This window comes from Rhamphochromis sp. 'chilingali' (assembly GCF_963969265.1).
Source record: "Rhamphochromis sp. 'chilingali' genome assembly, chromosome: 17".
Taxonomy (NCBI): Eukaryota; Metazoa; Chordata; class Actinopteri; order Cichliformes; family Cichlidae; genus Rhamphochromis; species Rhamphochromis sp. 'chilingali'.
In genome coordinates this window covers 31903783-31919862 of record NC_137944.1, presented here as the reverse complement: position 1 = coordinate 31919862, position 16080 = coordinate 31903783, and the positions used below count along the sequence as shown (strand labels likewise).

Here is a 16080-nt window from a genome sequence, read left to right as displayed (position 1 = left end):
TTTCGCACACAGCCTGTAAATGTCAACAACAAAAGGAGTGTGTAAAACATGTATATCGTAGTGATGGCAGTATACTGTGTATATTTATACTGGCAGTATGGAAAATTATCATTTGGAAATGCTTAAAATGGAAATGATCATTTACTGTGAGGTGTGGTTGGGGTGTGGACAGTGGTTGTGCTTTTGTAACGTTGAGGTATGTACAGCTACACACTGAGGCTTTGAGCCTCAGTCCTGCCTGTTCACATTTTATTCTGTAAAAACTAAATTTTCACTGCTTTTATGACCTTTTTAGTGGGGAGAACATAGCTAGGATTTAATGATTTATCAAATCTTTTAAATCCTTTGTCCTCCACAATGCTAAATGGCTGGGAGTCCTCGATCACCTTGCCAACCAGGTTTTGATCTATTTGAGATTGTTCTCCTGAGGAAAGACAACAAAAACAAAGCGCTAATATAAATATCACACACGTAACTTATTACAGTTGTATAATATTGTTATATCATTTAGTTACATTACTGCATGCTATATTATCATTTGATGGCTCACCTGGTCTTGCTCCACAATCGGTGTTCCCCTTATTCTCATGCAAAGCTCTGTAGTGCCTAAGCATGGATGAGGTGTTGTTGTTATATCCCAGCTCCCTGGCACATAGCAAACACTTCACCTTGTACAAAAGTAAAGGCGCTTAACATAAATTGTATTGCACCATCAGTATTATGAAAATACATCTTCTGTAGAAATTTACATACCTTGTTGGGAGATATAAGATCAAAATGTTCCCACACAGGGGAGGACATCCTCCTCCTCTTAGCTGGCCCCATTCTCTCCTGACTTTCTCTCCTCACTCTCATAAACCTCCAAACTGTCTCCAAACTCACTAACTGCAACTCTCCATCAAACACCCACATTTTGAATGAAGTCTGAGGGGTTTATATTGCTGTCAAAGGTTCGGCAAAGTTCGAACCACTTCCTGAACCAGTCACGTGGTACAGCCGGGCAACGAGGCTTCGGACGTCATTTTCAGCTCCTCCCATAAATGAAGCAAGCCTCGATACGTGCATCGCGGAAATGACCCCTCAATTACTCAATACCCCTCAATTATTATTTTTCTGCATTTGGGTCTTAATTCTGCAACCTCTGACATTATCTATGCTTGGGCAGCTGTGTGTCTGACAATCAGGGAGGTGGCATGCATGTGGTTGTAAACAGGAAACAATAAAATAAAACAAAAATGCTATGCATGCAGAAAGAAAGGTCTTTTATGTGTTCATGTCTTTAAAGGACGATAAAGAAAAACACATGATGAGAAGAAAAAGAGGAAGTGGTGTTCGTGTGTATAGTACACAAATTTGACAGAAAGTAGATAACAGCCAAACTTGATGTAACCACAGCACAGATTAACATGAGTGTGCATCTCCACTTCTGCCTCTGTTCACTAAGACTTAACCAACGCCTCAGCTCTAACATCAGTTCAACATTTCAGGTACGAAACTTTGTCTTGGTCAGATTTCTCAATTTTTATTCCTCCATTAAGACAAATACTTGCTACCGTTACTGTAGGGTTTATAAACAGTGAGTTTTCCTGCCTTGTTCACCTGTTCAAAATAATCTTCCTCTCTATGGTATATCAGAACAATGATGCTCACCGTGAGCCTAAACTAACCAAAGAAGGCATTGTGTTTTGTTTCTTTGATTGAAGTCCGGTACACATTTAATTGACAGTAAGTTAAAAAGAAAAAATAGAAAGATATGAAAATTTTCACTGTAGTTTAACGGAGACCACAAGTCTCTGCTAGAAGATTTTGAGGGAAGAAAAAAAAACACTTTGTCGGTACATTCGCTCAGTCACTAATATATTGTTACATTGAGGATAGATGTCCAAAAATAATTTATTCACTGAAAAATATTTGTGGACACTACATCTTTCCTTCCTCAAAACTGTAACAAAATCCATGGAAAATGACAACTGAGAAAATGTCATCAGTTTGCCAAAGAACACGAGAAGCGCGTTACTGGACTTTATAAGATTGAACTAATATTTTTGGCAAAGTGTGGTAGAGGGGTTTGTGTATCATAAGGATCCAGGAGCTATGTTCTCAGGCCCAGTTGGGTCCCTTTAGGGCAGGGGTGTCCAAACTTTTTTCACCGAGGGCCACATACATAAAAATATAGGAGGGGCTGGGCCACTTACTAGAAATTAGGTATATAGTCTAAACTTTAGTGTATTAAAGTTAGAAAAATCAATTAAAAGTGGTCAAATATGTTATATTGTTGAATATAATTAAAGACAAAACTTTAAATATATTCAACAATATTTAAGTTATTAGGCTTAGCAACACACCTATTAACGTTCATTTGAAACAGTTATCAACATTAACAGACTGAACTGGACTTAATAACAGGAGTGCATATAATTTTAGTAAATTATTCTGGTGAGTGTCATCTGCACTGGGTATGTAAATCGGGGCATCCAGCTGCGGTGCTGATCCGATGCCACTTGTGCCACAAATAGGAAGAATGTCACTTGATCAAAGAGCAAATCTGCATCAGATGACATCAACTGACTTTGTGTGTGTGCTGTGCACAGCGGTGTGTAGTCTGTGTGTTAACAAAAAAACGCATATAAGAAAGTGGTGCACAAAAAGCAGGGTAGTGACAGAATTGATGCGCGTGATTGATATTTAAAGCATGTGTACCTGCACATGCATGCTTATTAACCCACAGGTACTGTGGAATATATTTTTTACTCACCTAAAGTGGGAACGGCATTGCACTCAGTTGGAGCACTGATGCTGCGCTGTGGACCGAAGGATGGCTGGTTGGTCTGGAGTAAACTTAGTGGTTGAGATGCGAAGGACCTCTTGGAGATCGCTCATTTTGGTTCTTTGCTCACATATGTATGTTGAGCCAAATAGACTGATATTTTTTTTTTTGAGTGGCATCATTTAAGTCCCACTTTGTGAATTGAGTCTGACAGCTTCAAAAATATCCATACCCGTTGTTGTGCCTTTTAGACTCTTAAGATCGAGCAGCTCCTCTGAAACTCCAAAGTTCTCATCCACTCCCCACAAAAAAATTAGCAGCTGTCCGATGTCTGTGGCATCAGTGCTCTCATCACATGCAATGGAGTAAAAATCCTGCACTTTTTCCGGACACATTATTTAGGCAACTTTAATGTGGCAGTATTTTATGAGGTCTCCATCTCAAAAAGGCTTGCCATGTCTTGCGATGAGTTGGGCGACTTCAATGCTGGCTATTGTAGCCTTTTCCTGGACCTTTGAGCACGAAAAAAAAACTGTTGCTGACCCTGCAGGATAGCTACCATTTGCTTTACTTTCTGCTCTCGCTCAGCACCAGTGTAGGATGCATAGGCCTGATGTTTGATTTCATAATGATGTCGTACATTATACACTTTTCATAACCGCCACAGTTTCAGTGCAGATCAAACAGACACACTTCCCCTTGAATTCTTTGAAGAAATATTCACTCTCCTACCATGTCTGAAATTTTCTGCACTCACTTTCTACCTTTCGCTTCTTTGGTTCTGCCATTTTTAGTAACTTGAGGTAAATTTCTTCTGTGATTGTCCTTTTTGATGGAGCAACTGCCTTGATCAACAGTAGCTCCCCCTGGTGTTAAAACTAGGAAATGCAATACACTCAAGCAAAAGCTGAAGTGGGGGCCATATTCTATTTTATAAAATTTCTTGTGGGCCTATTAAATATGGGCCGTAGTTTGGAAACCCCTGCTATAGGGTCTCCCAAGGCAAATTAGTCATGGATGAGGGGTCAGACAAAGAGTCACTGAAAAAAAAACAACTTAAAAAACACAAACCCTATGACATCAGAGACATCACTGCAACAGTTTACTCTGCTTAACTGGTCACTTGGGTTAACTGGTTCTGGGCAGTTAACCCTGTCCCACCCCAGGCTCAAGCCCTGGGATGGGGGTTTGAGGATGTTTCTCTATCTCTCTTAGCCCATAGGATCCAGCCTATTGGCTAACCTAAAAGAGCTGCACACATCTGTCTTCCTGTTAGGCACAGGAAAGGCTGTTAGAGGTTTTCTTCACTGTGGTTTAAAGATATGATCAATGCAGAGAGAGGCACTCAAGCAACGCAGCAAAGTTGCATGTTTCTTTTGTGCATAGTTTTTTTTGTGTCTGTCTTAAAGGTGCCATTTTTAATTTTTTCTGTTCTGTTTCTGTTTTTTTCCTTCTCAGGCACACAATGTGTCCCAATGCCTCGCTGCTCACCGACACTCTCAAACCTGAGGATGACCAGGCAACTACGGTGGGCATCAATTCCATAGTGCACAATATCACCATCGTCCTCTTAATGCTCACCGTTGTGCTCGGAATCACAGGGAACTCCATGGTGATCTGGGTGGCTGGCTTCAAACTTAAGGTGGATATAAAGTATATAATATGTTTCAAATACCTTCTGAGCTTGCCATTTATCTTTTTAACAAAAGCTCTGTGAAAACAACAACAACAACAACTTGAGGTTAATATCTTGGCTAAAGAGATTTGGCATGCAGACTGGAGCAGCCAGGGATCAAACCTCCTACTTTTTGATCCAAGCCTGCCCTTATCTTTCAGGTTTATGTATCAAAAGTACTTGTTTAGGGCTAAGAATGGACCAAAATACATCCTTTTGCAGTACAAATTAACAAGTTGACTAACTTAGGATGATCTTCATTAACTAAGTTGAAGATGTTTCCTGTCTCATCCGAGAAGCTTATAAAAGAAACAGCTTTTAGAGGTGCTGCAACAAGTACCGACAGGGACTAGAAAGAGAGAGCACATTTGTCCCATACAGACTTCACTTCATTGGCTCCCTGTTAAATCAAGAACCTGGTATAAAATCCTTCTTCTTGAATACAAGATCTTGAATAATCATCAAATCTTGTATAATCTCTATTTTCGAGATTGGCTTATATCAGAACTTGATCAGGTTACTCTGGATCCTCCTTTGCTTCACAGGAAGCCTCCACGCTTAGTCTGGCTGTCCTATCTTCCTCACATCACCTGCAACTGGTCTTGGCAAATGGCCGCACCTCCCTTAGCTTACTTCTGTCAGAGATTTCTTCCTGTTAAACGGGAGTTTTTCCATCCCACTGTCCTCATGTGCTTGCTTACGTCATCCACTTTCAGTGACATGTAGTCAGGATTTTGGAGAACTACATGGAAGCATGTGTGGGGTGGATGAAAACCCCTCTCATCCCTCTGAGTGGAATCGTGTTCGCAGAGCATGAATCTGCTGTAGCCTTCGCAAAGTGACGCTCTGGTGTGCAATGGCTTCTTTGTGGTTGAGTTCTAAACGCGCAGATATTTGAACTGACACACACCAAATGTAACTTCATATGTGGTAATAATACCTAAACCTGTAAAATTATCTTATCTGCTTGTGGTTATATCTTTTTTAACACACTGCTTTTGACATAAATAAATTGGCATAGATAACATCCCAGTCTGGTTACTTGGTTCTTCCATTTTTTCTATTTTTTCTTCCTCTTATCTCTTTTCCATCTTTTATTTTCTTCTGCCTCAACAGCTGACGGTCACCAATGTGTGGCTGGTGAATTTGGCGATAGCAGACCTGATCTTCTGCTTCACACGAATCTTCTCTCTCACTCGGCTGTTCTTGTCAGACCACTGGCCTTTTGGCCTCTTCCTCTGTAAGTTCAATGGCTTCTTCAAATATGCCAATATGTTCTGCTCTGTCTTCCTGCTGGCTGTGATCAGTCTGGATCGAATGGTCTGCATCTGGTGGCCAGTCTTCACAAAGCGCCGACGCACCCTGTCGGCAGCGAGGGTGGTGGCAGTCTGTGTCTGGATTGCAGCGATCCTCTTCAGCATTCCCTACTTCATCCATCGACAAACTTACATAGACAACAACAACCTGACTAAATGTTCTATGAACCCAAAAAAGATGGAAGAGGCTCACAACAGCACCAAAGTTGCTCTCTACTCCATCCGCTTCCTGTGTGGCTTCATATTTCCTTTTATGGTCATTCTAATCTGTTATACCTTGGCTGGGGTGGGAATCCGACGCACCCGTCTGTCAGGGAAGTCCCGCCCTCTTCGTGTAATAGCATGTTTGGTCATTGCCTTCTTCCTGTGCTGGGCACCTTATCACTGCCTCCAACTTGTGAGAATGATCAATGGTGATAATGATGTGATGAAAATCTGGTTTACTGTAGCACAGAGCATTGCCTACTTTAACAGCTGTGTGAACCCACTGCTGTACTTTTGCATGGGGCTAAAATTGAGGGATCGGTTTAAAAACGGTCTGATGGGAGTTTATACGAGGGCTCTGACAGATTATACAGGTGGCCAAATTACTCCGTGCACTGATCAGTCTTTGGATTGAAGCTCTGTGTTTACAACAATCTTGTAAAAGCAGAAAGGAGTTTGACAGCAGTGGGTGCAAAGTTTTTTTTGAGTAATTGTGATGCTCGGAAGATTACGTGTCCATTTTTTAGTTTTTAACAAATGTAAACTGGAGTGCAGACACTTTGATCTGTCTGTTACTACACAGGAAATCAAATTATTATTATTTTTATTACTTTCATTGTATTGTGAAGAAGGCACCAAGATCGTAAATGTTGCTCAAAAAATGTACATATGTAATATGTACATTTTAAATCAAGATCTATAATATGTTATAGATCTTGATTTTTTTCTTTAACATAGTAGACCATTTTTTAAATGCCTTCAAATTTATGAAAGAGTATTATTCTTTGATATCTATTGTCCATCAATGCAACTTGTAATCTCTATGACTGTTGGAACAATTTACTCAAACAATATCTAAAAATCAAATAAATTATGTATATGTATATATTCGTGTCTCTGTGTGTGTGGTTTCAAAGTTCGTCTCATAACCATCTGACGCCTGACATACAGTTTTTATGTTATTTGGGGCCGTTACTACTGAAACGTTTCCACACACACTACTGAAAACCAAGGCGTTTCAGGTGAACAGGACAGTGACCAAAGACAAACTAGCATATTTCAAAATGCAGATAAGTGCTAAGGCCTAAGCCTCAGCAGATACCATCAGAACTCTGTTGAATCCAACAGCTATGGGGTAGCAACCTGTTGCAGCTACAAGTGTGGATGTGCTGGATAGTCATCACTGATCAATGGCCATGAGCACCATTCACACAGAGTTGGGGAATCGCTACAATCACAGCATTGTAAGATGGTGAATGATGTACCCAATGCCCAATATATTTTCTCAGAAATGACGGATTTATGTGACTGAGGACATCATTTCCTGTTTGATTGCAGAAACCACACTTTTACTCAACAGCTCTTTTCTTTTGAAATGCTACTGTTTTTGCCTCCACTCGTAAAATCTCTGGTAAAGAGATTTATGTTCAAATGTGCCACGTCCCCATTGTCTGTGTTCAACATTTTCATCTTTATATTATTCTTGTGACTTGAGCTAATCCTGCAGGATCTAACAGCCATCTATGTGTGTGAGTGACAAACGGGCAAGTGATATAAGTGTGTTTCTGTGTAAACTAAAGTGACATAACGCTATGCAAAAACCAGGACAAAGTCAGAGACAGTGAAAAAAGGAAGCTGTGTGCGTGTGAGTGACATAACAGAAACTAACGGTAATAAAGCTATAGTTCCCATGACAGACATCGTTAGATTGCATTTTCACTTCTTCCTCTTATCACTAAGACTGAAGCAGCTCACCACAGCTCTGTGAGAGCAGTTTAATATTTCAGGTAAGAAAATAATTCTGTGTTAGATTTCTCTTATCAGATTGTTGTTTGATATTTGGACTGTGGTCAGGTGATGGGATTTGATTTTTGTGCCATTCATGGTTTTGTCCACTACACCGGAATGCGAATAACAAAATATTTTCACAGAACTTACAAAGGATTCCCTCTTTGATTGCAGAAACCACATTTTAACTTAACAGCTCTTTTCCTTTGAGCTGCTACTGTTTTTGTTTATAACATATTAACTTTCTGAACAAATCTTGTTTTTACCAACATCAGTGTTGTTAACATCTTTATGTTATCTTTTTGGCTCTTTGGGGGAATTTTATGTCATTTAGGACTACTGTAGAACATTATTTACTCCTTTAAGCTCTCACAGCAAGAGTTTTTTAAAAAAAAAAAATCTTGCATTAACCTCCAAACATGTAGGAAGTGTCATGAAAAAAGAATTCCTAAATCTTTGGAAACTTAATAGCTGAAAGGACTGATATTTAATTTCCAACTCCTATGAAGACTGGAGAAGAATGTTTTCAACTACAAATAATCCATCAGTCAGGGTTGAACCTTGAAAGAGGCTGTACTTTTTTTTTTTTTACAATGCTTACAAGTAATCGATGTGCAATTGTGAGCAGTGTAAGGAGCACCCATATGTAGGGCAAGAAGTCCCCTCATATGAAGCAAAGTAGAAGCCGGTCACAGACAGCTGGCTGGTGTGAGGTGTGGACGAATGCAGACAACGAAGGTGGGACTGAACTTAGCAAAAAGTGAGCCTTTATTGTGGCTGATGAGAAACATAAATGAAATGAGTAAACCAGCTAGATGAGAACTAACATAAAAACTTAAACTGGGAAGAACTAAATGCATGGAATCTGAAATACTTGGAGGCATGGAGACACATAGAAAACTGTGCCGGACAAACACAGGGAAACTCGCACGAGGGAAGAACAAACATGAGGACAAACAGACTGAGAAGATGGAGAGGGTGAGAGAACAAGATGGGCTGGGGAGAAAACACATGGATGCACATGACAGACAGGAGAGACATGGTAGTGGGTGGCTGTGGCTCAGGTGGTAGAGCAGATCAGCTACTGATTGGAAGGTTGGTGGTTTGATCCTTGGCTTCCCCAGTCTGCATGCCAAATATCCTTGGGCAAGATACTAACCCCAAGTTGCTCTCTGATGCATTCATCAGAGTGTGAATGTGTGTGAATGTAGATTAGTTTGCACTTGAGTTTAGAAGTGCTCGTATGAGTGGGTGTGAATGAGGCATGTTGTATACAGCGCTTTGAGTACTCCGGGAGAGTAGAAAAGTGCTATATGAGAATCAGTCAATTTACCATGGTGTGAAACACAAGGATGGGAACAGAAAAGGAAGACGAGATACAGAGGGAGGGGGCAAGAGATGTGAAGTAAGGCACAAACATGACTGAGGACACATAAACAAAGGACAAGACAGACTCTCACAGGGATGATAGAGAAAGAAGGGGAAATTAACACAATAAAACATAAACTAGGCATACAAGAAAACTTTGCCTCCAGTTAAGTTGGTTCTATGTTTCTGACTGTAAAATTGGAACTTAACCCATCTTTAAAATGCAAAAAGTCACAAAAACTGCTGGGTGCTTCCTGTTAAGTCATGAGAGACATGCTGAGTAACTGGTTTTTCTTCTGTTCTGTCGTTTTCAGCCACACAATGTTTCCCAATGCCTCTCTTCCCACGCACATACTCACCTTTTCTAAGGATGACCAGGAAACTAAGGTGGTGAGTGCTGGCTTGGTCAATGTCAGCATCATCCTGTACACGCTCACTGTTGTGCTTGGCATCACAGGAAACTCCATAGTGATCTGGGTTGCTGGATTCAAGCTTAAGGTAGATATAAAGTGTAGAATATGTTTGAAATACCTTCTGAGATCGTCAGTAATCTGTTTAACAAATGCTCACTGGAAAAAAATCTGATTTATTCTGCACCCCATTTTACAACTCCCCACAAAGCAGCTTCAGCAAAGACAGTAAATATACTCTGCAGTAGCAAACTGTGACCTTCAGTCAAGTAAAGGTGACAGCCACGATTTTTGTTACATGTGCAAAACATGTGCAGAAAAACTGTAACCAGGATACTTTATATCAATATTTCCCAACCTTTTTGAGCCACGCACATATTTCACATTGGAAACATCACACCGCACACCATTAAACAAAAACGTCACGAAAAGCATATTGATAATATTTCCCTGTGTACCATGAATAGCAGAATTGGCTCAGTTTGTCCCCAATATACCTTTTTTGCTTTCTTCTTCACTACTCATGCTAGGGCCTTCATCTGGATTGGAATTTTCTCCAGGAGCCAGGATAGATTGACTGCTTTTCTTTTCAAATATTTATCTATTGCTACTATGCGCTGGTCGTTTCACAGCATGTGAATGTAATTCCTTCTTTGTCATCTTCTGTTTTACTGGCAGTTGGCAACCCGTTTAATTAGAGTATATACTTTTACTGCCCTCTAGTGGAAAAGAATGTAATTGTTCTGCCCATTACTCACACCAAATGCTTAGAGTACTAATCAGGTGGAACCAGATAATCTTCCATGGCACACCTGATCATTTCTTAGGGCACACCTATGTGTCACATCACAGTGGTTGGGGAACACTGCTTTGTAATATCCGGTTGTTCAGTCTGACGTCACTAGCCGTGTCTGGGTCTAAACTCCGCTGCAGGTCCATATATCAAACGATCACTATGGCATTACTGAGAGTTGAAAAACTGTCTAAAGTCTTTCATCTTTAATAAAATGATCGGCGTTCTGCTCTACCAGGTGTAACAATTGAGTTTAACATCCAGGCATCCATGAAAACGGAATTTATGACATTTAACGGAGTTAGAAGTTAGCAGGGAGTTAGCTCGCTAGCTTCTATCTAAATACAATATAGCATGTCCTGACTGCGGGGTTTTGGAAACAAATTAAAACGTACAGCTCTGCTATCACTTCCAGCATAAATGAAGACAGAAAACTAAACAGCAGTGACGTTTGTAGGGTTACTGAAGTTGGGCTAGCTGGTATATAATGATGTGCTACGTGACAGCTAGCAACACAGCTATGTTAGCATAATATAAACAAGCTAACTTATTTTCCACTCGATAAAAGTTAACGTGAGTGTTGTCGGTGGTCAGGAACAAATGTAATCGCATGGCAGGATGCTGTAAAAGGACCAAACTTCAGCCAGGAGAACAACTGAGATAATCCATCCACAATACGAGGTTAGTCATTCATATACTGCTGCATGGGATGGGCTGTAGTTACATCCTAAGGTTTTAAAAACTGAGCTTAAATAAATGATTAGCGGTAATAAAAGCCGAGGGAGGTCAACAGTGATCACTGACTGTTTTAGGAGCTTTTTGAGATCAAATAGAAGAAAATACGTAACATTAAACATGTTAACAACACAAAAGCCATATTAAACGCAGACTACTTTAGACCCGGAAGTAGGATTCGTCGCGTCATCACTGAACAACCGGATAGGGCTGGGGTTGGCAACCCAGGGCACGTGTGCCACAGCTGGCACACAAAGGGTTAACCGATGGCACGGCCATAGCTGGACTGGTAGTGCCATCGGGCATGGGCCAATGGTGATTTTTAATTTTTACGGGCCTATGGTTTTTGTTTTGTATGTTTTTGGTTTTTTTTTGTTTAGGGGGGGGGGGGCTGTAACTGTATTAAAATAACTCAGTTGTTTGGTGGTGGCTACGGCGGAGCTTCCACAGAGGCCAGCAGGTGGATGAGGGAAAGGGGAGGCAGGAGGAGGAGAGACCCGAGGCGGCCGCCGGTCCTAGTGTCAGGTGAACTGAACTTCAGGTAAGAAGTTATGACCTGCAGTCTATCTGGGTCAGATATAAACCAAGTTTAGGTGGAGTTTATTTTTGTTGTGCTGACTTTTTACAGTCAGTTACAATAACTCGTACTGTGAAGCTAGCATGACGGAGTTTCTATACAGCTGGGTGGGTGCTATGATGTTACTGATAGTGAACTTTATTTTATTCATAAGGTTCATTAGTAGAGTTGCCAACCGTCATGTAAAAAACAGAATCGTCCCGTATTCAGAGAAAATATTAAACGTTTTGTATTGAGCAGAAAAGAAACACAGTTTGTACTTAAGCTACAATGGAAAAAAAGACACAAAGCTGGAGTCATCCTGTCTTTACGGTGCACAGCTGCCTCTTCTTCTCTCATTCTCTCCCCCTCTCTCTCCTGTTTCTACTTCAATCATGAAACTGATCAATGATCAGCTGATCGGCTTTTCTCTCTTGTTTGTTTATCGCCCACTTTGCGTCAGAAACAGGAAACCAGCGGATGTCGCGCCAAACAACAGCAGCACGTTTAAGCTTGATCAACTGTTGTTAGAATTTATTTAATATTAATTTCTAGTATCAGCTGATGTTTGCTGGAGCCACAGCTGTAAAGCTGCTGGTCATGATGTCGGTTTGGATATGTGGTGAGAGGGAAACATGAAGATGAAACCAGGAGATGTCCTTACTGAACCATCAGAGCTGAACAGGTGATGGAGAAACAGGTTTACCTTTTAGGTCACATGAATGAGTTGAAGGGAAGTTATGAACTGTTTCTGAGAGACAAATAACCCCAGGACCCTTTTCTAAGTAGCTGACAGCTGGTAACTGTGCAGGGGTGGGTCTAGCAAAGTTTTGCCAGGGGGCCAGGTTGGGCATTAACTGGGAGAGGGGGGCACAAAGAAATACTTTTCTTTCTTATTCTCATTTAAAATGTCTAGTTTTTAATAGATAATTATCTGAATCTTACGACCAACGTTTTTATCTGATGTAAAATGTATAGAAATCATACATATACCAACAAGACAGTGTACGTGACTGTCACAACAGCGTTCATTTTCATTCAAAGGCTTTCTGGTTTTTCCTATAATACCTGGTGGGCTGGTCTCTAGTCAAAATGCCTGGGCCGATTTTCTGTCCCAGTCCAACCCTTGGCACGGCATGCAGTGAATTAATCTGAGAGGGTGCAATAAAAAATATATTCAGGAACTGTGCGCTCAGCACCGCGGAAGTACATGCCTACATCCATAGACTCGAGACAGAATTCACAATGCACTTGTCATGGTCCTGGGTCGGTGACCCAGCGCTTTTAGTTTGTTATCATTTTCTAGATGATGATTGTTTAAGTTCTGTGTTATTTTCGATCTGCCTCTGAGTCTGCGTCTGTATCTGTCTGTCTATGGTGTCTCCCCATCTGTTTGTGAATCTGTCTGTTTAGTTCAATGTCTTGTCTGGTTCCATGTATCTGAGTTTCCTGTTTTATTGTGAAGGTCCGTGTCATATGTGAGTGTGATCAGTTTACGTTTCCCCTGTCCCGTCAGCCCAGATTTCTCCCAGCTGTGTTGCCCTCCTGTCTCGCATCCCCTGATTACTGGTGTGTGTATTTAAGCCCTGTGTGTTCTCCTGCCTGTTGCCGGTTCGTCTGTGTTCCTCCGTGTCAGTCTGTGTAACTCTGTGTCAGTCTGTTACCCTGTGTTCCACGGTGTCCTGTTCCTCGTCTGCGTCTCTCTGCTATTCATTGTCCGTTGTCATATGCTCCCAGGTCTGTTATTTTAGTTCTCCCAGTTTAGGTGTCTTTAGTTGCTTGTTATACCCCACTGTTTGTTTGCCACTACACCTCTGTAAAATAAAACCACCGGTATCTCATCCACTGCCTGCATCTTGGGTCCTCCTTCTATATCCACACGGCTCGCCTCGGCAGCCGTGACAGCACTTTCAGGACTTTCAGGTCTATGGACCAATGTTTTCTTTTCTGATCAAACCAGAAAGGTTTAATGAGCAGCTGGATTTGTCTGGCATTAACTGGCTGCACACAGAGGATATCAAAATGCAGCTGATTGAACTGAAAAGCTTGACTCTGTGAGGGTCAAAGTTTGCAGAACTATGAACGCAGCTGGAATCCATAGCTGTGCGTGTTCATGGAGCTGCATTTTCACCTGCTGGACATCACTACCTGACAAGTTTAACTGTCTTCAGAACATTGCGGATGCCTTATTGACTGTATTTTTCATTGGTATGAGGAGACCTTAAATTTGCATTTGCATGTTCTGTTGTACAGTTCTTGTTATGGATAAAAAGTTTTGTTTTTTGTTTCCAAATAGCTGATAACTATTTGCTTATAGCTGCCAACATCTGCGAACAAATATTATTTAAAGTTGTTCTATATAGTGTTTAACTGTTAATATAGACCATTATTACATTTATTGCTAATGCAATCATATGGCACATTAACTTCTGAGGAAATTTTAGTTGGCACTCATCATCAGAAAGGTTGCCGACCCCTGATAAATTGTACGGTAAAGACCGTACAATAATAGAGAGAAAACCCTGACAATCAGACGTCTGGACACAAAGACTATAATTGGGGATGAGGGGAAAGAGAAGTGAAGGGAGGAAGGAGATAGGATAGCATGAGAGAGAGCCAGAGTTTAAAGCAGTGAGAAACTCCAGGCCTCGAGGGCCACTGTCCTGCAGCTTTTAGATGTCACCCTGTTTCAAAACACCTGAATCAAATGATTAGTTCATTACCAGGCCTCTGGAGAACTTAAAGATTGTGTGTTTATGTGTTTTTAATGTTTTCAATGGCTTTTAACATAAAGAAATCTCCACAGATAACATCCCAGTCTGGTTACTTGCATCTAGCAAATGTGAGCTTCTGTTTGTCTTCCTCTTGTCTCTTTTCCATAGTATTTTTTTTCTTCTTCCTCAACAGCTGACGGTCACCAATGTGTGGTTGGTGAATCTGGCGATAGCAGACCTGATCTTCTGCTTCACACGAATCTTCTCTCTCACTCGGCTGTTCTTGTCAGACCACTGGCCTTTTGGCCTCTTCCTCTGTAAGTTCACCGGCTTCTTCAAATACACCAACATGTTCTGCTCTGTGTTCCTGCTGGCTGTGATCAGTCTGGATCGAATGGTCTGCATCTGGTGGCCAGTCTTCACAAGGTGCCGACGCACCCTGTCGGCAGCGAGGGTGGTGGCAGTCTGCGTCTGGATTGCAGCCATCCTTTTCAGCATTCCCTACTTCATCCATCGACAAACTTACATAGACAACAACAACCTGACTAAATGTTCTGTGGACTCGATTGAGAAGGCAGAGGGGTACAACAGCACCAAAGTTGCTCTCTACTCCATCCGCTTCCTGTGTGGCTTCATATTTCCTTTTATGGTCATTCTAATCTGTTATACCTTGGCTGGGGTGGGAATCCGACGCACCCGTCTGTCAGGGAAGTCCCGCCCTCTGCGTGTAATAGCATGTTTGGTCATTGCCTTCTTCCTGTGCTGGGCACCTTATCACTGCCTCTTAATGGTGAAGATGGTGGACAATAATATTGCACTGTTGAAAATCTTGTACCCTGTAGCAATGGGCATTGCCTACTTTAACAGCTGTGTAAACCCGCTGCTGTACTTTTGCATGGGTCTAAAAATGAGTGAGGGATTTAGACAAGGTCTAATGAAAATTTATAGAAGGGCTCTGTCAGATGATATGGATGTCCAAATTACTCAGTGCACTGAACATTCTTTGGACTGAAGCTCTGGGTTGAAACACAGCACTGTTGCTGTGCCAAAAAAAGAGTCTGACAGCAGTGGGTGTAGCTAATCTTTGTGTTTCTCTGATTTATCCTAAAGCTCAGAAGAATAAATTTCCATGTTTTGATCAATCTGTTGTGATTTCTCAACGCAAACCATTGTAATGCAATTAAAATGAAAATGCTTTACACTAAGATTAATATACTTGATCTTATATATAGTTACTGTAACAAAAAACAGATTTTTATATGTGTGTGTGTGTGTGTGTGTGTGTGTGTGTGTGTGTGTGTGTGTGTGTGTGTGTGTGTGTGTGAGTGACGTTACTTTGTTTTTTGTCGAATGCACATACTGCCTGTGTATGAAGTAGGGACTACAATTTATAAATGCAATGAGTGCATACAAATTCTTTGTCTAAATATTAATAACACAAATTAATAACAGTCTACACCATTAAATCAAATCAAATCACTTTTATTGTCACATCACATGTGCAGGTACATTGGTACAGTACATGTGAGTGAAATTCTTGTGTGCGAGCTTCACAAGCAACAGAGTTGTGCAAAATACAATAATGTAAACAAGCAAAATAAAAGAATGGCTACATCTGAAACTAATAAATATATGTACAATATATAATAGTATATGCATTTCTGGATGTATATACTAAATGTTTTTCTACGTGTGTGTGTGTGTGTGTGTGTGTGTGTGTGTGTGTGTGTGTGTGTGTGTGTGTGTGTGTGTGT

The 16080-nt window shown here is 40.9% G+C and overlaps 2 protein-coding genes across 2 annotated transcripts; both read left to right on the top strand.

Annotated features, from left to right (window-relative positions):
- The first annotated feature begins 4148 nt into the window (after positions 1-4148).
- On the top strand, positions 4149-6591 carry LOC308385026 (formyl peptide receptor 2-like). Its single transcript, XM_080863743.1, has 2 exons — positions 4149-4409; positions 5559-6591. Exons 1-2 carry the CDS (start codon positions 4233-4235, stop codon positions 6375-6377), a joined length of 996 nt encoding a protein of 331 aa, XP_080719869.1. The 5' UTR covers positions 4149-4232; the 3' UTR covers positions 6378-6591.
- Positions 6592-7690: 1099 nt separating this feature from the next.
- On the top strand, positions 7691-15393 carry LOC308384642 (C3a anaphylatoxin chemotactic receptor-like). The gene is made up of 3 exons (XM_080863177.1): positions 7691-7749; positions 9433-9616; positions 14520-15393. The coding sequence occupies exons 2-3, from the start codon at positions 9440-9442 to the stop codon at positions 15336-15338; spliced, it is 996 nt and encodes a 331-aa protein (XP_080719303.1). The 5' UTR covers positions 7691-7749; positions 9433-9439; the 3' UTR covers positions 15339-15393.
- Positions 15394-16080: the final 687 nt, after the last annotated feature.

What these genes read in the sequence shown, in the direction of transcription:
- LOC308385026 (XM_080863743.1), top strand. Translation starts at nt 4,233, where the DNA reads ATGTGTCCCAATGCCTCGCTGCTCACCGACACTCTCAAACCTGAGGAT. An exon ending in TGGCTGGCTTCAAACTTAAG is followed by an intron (nt 4,410 to 5,558) that starts GTGGATATAAAG and finishes CTGCCTCAACAG; the next exon opens with CTGACGGTCACCAATGTGTG.
- LOC308384642 (XM_080863177.1), top strand. Translation starts at nt 9,440, where the DNA reads ATGTTTCCCAATGCCTCTCTTCCCACGCACATACTCACCTTTTCTAAG. An exon ending in TTGCTGGATTCAAGCTTAAG is followed by an intron (nt 9,617 to 14,519) that starts GTAGATATAAAG and finishes CTTCCTCAACAG; the next exon opens with CTGACGGTCACCAATGTGTG.